Source organism: Piliocolobus tephrosceles, chromosome 6, assembly GCF_002776525.5.
Source record: "Piliocolobus tephrosceles isolate RC106 chromosome 6, ASM277652v3, whole genome shotgun sequence".
In the NCBI taxonomy this organism is placed as follows: Eukaryota; Metazoa; Chordata; class Mammalia; order Primates; family Cercopithecidae; genus Piliocolobus; species Piliocolobus tephrosceles.
Genome location: NC_045439.1, coordinates 36,713,523 through 36,717,334, shown reverse-complemented (window position 1 = coordinate 36,717,334; position 3,812 = coordinate 36,713,523). Strand labels below are relative to the sequence as shown.

At 48.7% G+C, this 3,812-nt stretch overlaps 1 protein-coding gene across 1 annotated transcript in view; it reads right to left on the bottom strand.

The window, feature by feature from the left end:
- Window positions 1-1,965, bottom strand: part of SLC10A1 (solute carrier family 10 member 1) — a 17,114-nt gene extending 15,149 nt beyond the window's left edge. Inside the window, exon 1 of the mRNA XM_023182829.1 lies at window positions 1,476-1,965. Within this exon, the coding sequence (XP_023038597.1) occupies window positions 1,476-1,834 (359 nt within the window). The 5' untranslated portion in view covers window positions 1,835-1,965. The remainder of the gene's footprint in view (window positions 1-1,475) is intronic.
- Between the last annotated feature and the right edge of the window lie 1,847 nt (window positions 1,966-3,812).

The following is a 3,812-nucleotide window of genomic DNA, read 5'->3' as shown; positions in this document are numbered from 1 at the left end:
AAAAAAAAAAAAAAAAAAAAAAAAAAAAAAGCCATTTAATAAGCAGTTCAAAACCTATCTTCTAGTACCCCACATGATTTATACTGTCCTACGGTAGTGTTCTACTAAACATGCAAAGTGCAGATTGCTGCAATATTATGCAAATCTATCCAGATAATATAAAAAGTGGAAACATGCCCCCATTTATTGTATAAGGTTGATATGATCTTGGAACTAAAGCTGGAGAATGATATGAGGGCCACTCTTATTTATGAACATAGAAGCAAAAATAATAAAATATTAGCAAATAAATCAAGCAGTGCTTTAAAAAAGTAATACAATTGAACAAGATGAGTAAGAATGATTTAACATTAGATAATCTATTAATACATACTACTGTATTATTAGATTAAAGAAATGGTATAATTTTGTAGATACAGAAAAGTCATCCAACAAAATTTAATGTTCTTACATAATAAATAGTATGATTTTGAATGAACGGAATGAAAATTCCTAGCAACGGAATGAAAATTCCTTAACTTGAAAGGAAATCTATTAGAAAAGTATGTTAAACACTAAACTTAATGGTAAAAAGTTAGAGGGACTGGCTTGAGACTGAGGTTTCGCTAAAAGCAAGAGCTTCTGTGAGTGAGTCTTCTTTAGCTTCAGCACAGGCTGCTGGAGCTGGAGCTGGAACGGGTCTGAAGTAGCTCCTCTGGCAGATGTTCAAGACTAGAGTCCCCCCTGTTTGCAAGGATGAGCATCAACCAGTCCCTGCGTGCTGCGTCTGCAGGAGCGAGCCCTTGCTGATTTCTGCTTATAATGCTTTGGGCAGGGCGTTAGGGGGTGCTGCTGTCTTCCCCTTACCAGGGTGGCTGAGATGGGGCTGGCATATCCTGAGTGGGTGCTGGGAAACGCTGCGATCTCCCTGGTTGTGCCTTTGCATGGAAATGTCACTGCATCTGATGGGGAATGAGGGACTTTAAAGAGAAAACATCTCAGATGACCAGGTAATTGGGAGGACCTTTTGGAAATTCTTGCCTGCTTTGCAGGAATTTGAGGTGCTCATTTGGTTCGAAGTCACCTTGATCTTCCTGGTGATGTTTGGAATGAATCACACTGCCTTTTAAATCTCTGGGCTCAAAGCAGGCAACCTGTCTACTGTTGTAGGTGGATGCAGTTCTCCAGAGGTTCCTTTGGCTTAAATCAATCCTCCTTTAAGACAATCCTTGAGACACCTCTGGAAGCAAGGAGATCACCACGAGCTTCCTGGACCAGTATGGTCCCTTTGGCTTGGTGCTTAAACCAGACATACCCCAACTCCTGTCCCCATCCCAGCATAAGCTCTTGGCAATAAATGCCAGCCTCCCCCTGCCCTAGCCTCCACCCAGGCTGCATTCACTCCTTCCTGGCTTTAGCCCAGTTCTTCCCCTCAATTGTGACATCTCTAATGTAGCTCCTGTTCCAGGCTGTTCCCTCCTCACCCCCAGGCCTACCTGAGGTTCATGTCCCCCTTCATGGCCAGACTGAAGACATTGGACAGGTTCCCTCCAGGTGAGCAGCCACAGACCAGGATGGCCAGCGCCTCAATGTTGTTCAACTGGAAGACCTTGCCCAACACAAAGGCTGTAAGGGGCATGATGCCATACTGTGCCACCAGGGCGATGGCCAGTCCTTTAGGCTTCCATAAGTGAGCCTTGATCTTGCTGAACTCCATGGTGCAGCCCAGCGAGAGCATAACGAAGAACAACATGAACACCAGGATGATGCTCAGTGCCAGGTCTGTGGGGCGCTTGCCAAAGTTGGGTGGCAGGGTGAAGTTGAAAGGGGCAGATGCGTTGTGGGCCTCCATCATCCTGTGAGGCAGTGGAAGACCACTCTTTGTTCTCCGGCTGACTCCGTTTCTTGTGCAGTTCTTGCTGGATGCCTTCTTTAATCACCTCTCAGGACAGAGAGTTTCTGGACAAAAGCTCTGGGCAAATAGAAGGGTTATGCAACTAGCTGAGCTATTTCTCTGGCTGTTGCCCCAAAGAGGAACAGCCCAGAACCTTATCTGCCTGCCCTAGCTCTCCCAAGCTCGCTGACCTCTGCTGAATTCCTGGATGCTACTCGTAGTCCTCCCTTGTCACTTTGCTGCTTCTGGGCTTATTTCTCCCCTTTGCCCTCCACTGAGTGTGCCTCATAGGCATTCGGTTCCTGGGGACCTGCCCAGGGCCCACCTGAATCCAGGTCCAGTCCATCTCCTTCCCTGCAGCTCCTGTTCCCAGCTCAGCCCTTGATTCCTTAATTTCTTGCTTGGGGAAACGTGTCCTCCCCGTGTCCAGTGGGTTATCATTTGTCCCCAGAACCCATGAGAGTGAAAGGAGCTGGGTGTTGCCTTTGGTTCCTGGATATAGGTAGCATAGCCCAAGGGGGTGTGGGACAGGCAATGTCACTGGCTTCCAGGAGGGGAAGTGTCCATGACCCTTTTCCTGGGAGCTGAGAGGATGCCAGTGTCCTCCCTGGCATCCTCCCGGGGAAACTTTTATCTTATCCTCAAACTGGGACTGTATGAGTCCCAAGGAGGAATACTGATGGTGGCTGCTCCACACTCCCTGGAATGCTTACCGTCAGAGGGAATACCCAGCTGGGATGGTGGGTGGGCTCTCAGGAAGCTTGGAGGCTCTTTCCCCAAAGAGCATCCTGAGGGAACCCTGGCTGTGGAGATTGCTTTGTGCCCGAGGAGGCCCACTGCTTGGGAAACTTGCTGAGAAGGAAGGAGGAATGCAGTCTTTTCTACCTGACTTCCTGACTGCTTTACTTTCGCACTGGGCCTGTGTGTTTCAGGCTGGGAGACAGGCTTGAGGTGTGCAGCAGCAGCAGCAGAGAGAGGTGGGCATGCCAGGGGCAGGGCCACCTAGTGTGTGAGGTTATCCTAAGCCTTGCTCTTTCCATCTATCCCCACTGCAGAGGTGGGACAAGAGAGGGGTCTCCTTCAGAAACACAATTGCCTCTTGGCTTGGTTGGAACCCAGGAGGCCTGGGTGGGGTCTGAAACAGGTGATTAGGCTTTGTATGTAGGACTCCAGAGGGCAGAATAGGGACCAGGGTGTGAACCACTGTTGGGTGGATGTGGGGACAGATTTTTGGCTTGGTGCAAGGAACTACCTGAAAATGAGAGCTCTCCAAGGATGGCCTTGGGGTCTCTGGAATCCTGCTTGGATAAGGGTTGGATGGCAGGATCCATACATATTGCATCATATCCAAGAAAAGGCTGCTCCCTGGGCTTGTGCGGTGGACAACTTGCAGGGCCGTATACTGTGGCCCTGGGTGACATGAACTTGAAGCCCCTTTTCCTTTGAGAGTCTCTGCTAATGATTTTCAGGTGCTTGAGTTGGGCTGGTATCAAAGGGAGGGCAGGCAGAGGACTGGGCACTGGATGTGATGTCTGGACTGAGTGTTCCCACAGGGTAGGGTTGAGTCTCAAAGGAGTCTGCTTCCTCTCTCTGGGGCTAATCAGAAGGGAACAGAGTTGCTAGGGGAGAAATATTGATCACTGAGTACCAGTCACCATGGGAGGCAAAAAAACAAACAAACAAACAAACCAAAAACCAAAAATGATATAATTCATGTTCCTGTTCTCAGGGACCTGATGGTCTGTATAAGACCACAGGTGGCCAGATGGTACACAATGCAATATGGAAGCTCGTGAGGGTGGAGGCCATGCACGGCTGCCAAGTACACCTGTTCAGGTTGGGCACTGCACAATGCCAGGGATGCCACTCTACAGATGTCTTGTGCAACTGTACATGAGGCCTTGAAGTCAAAGGAAGAAGTTAGCTTTTTACACATTTG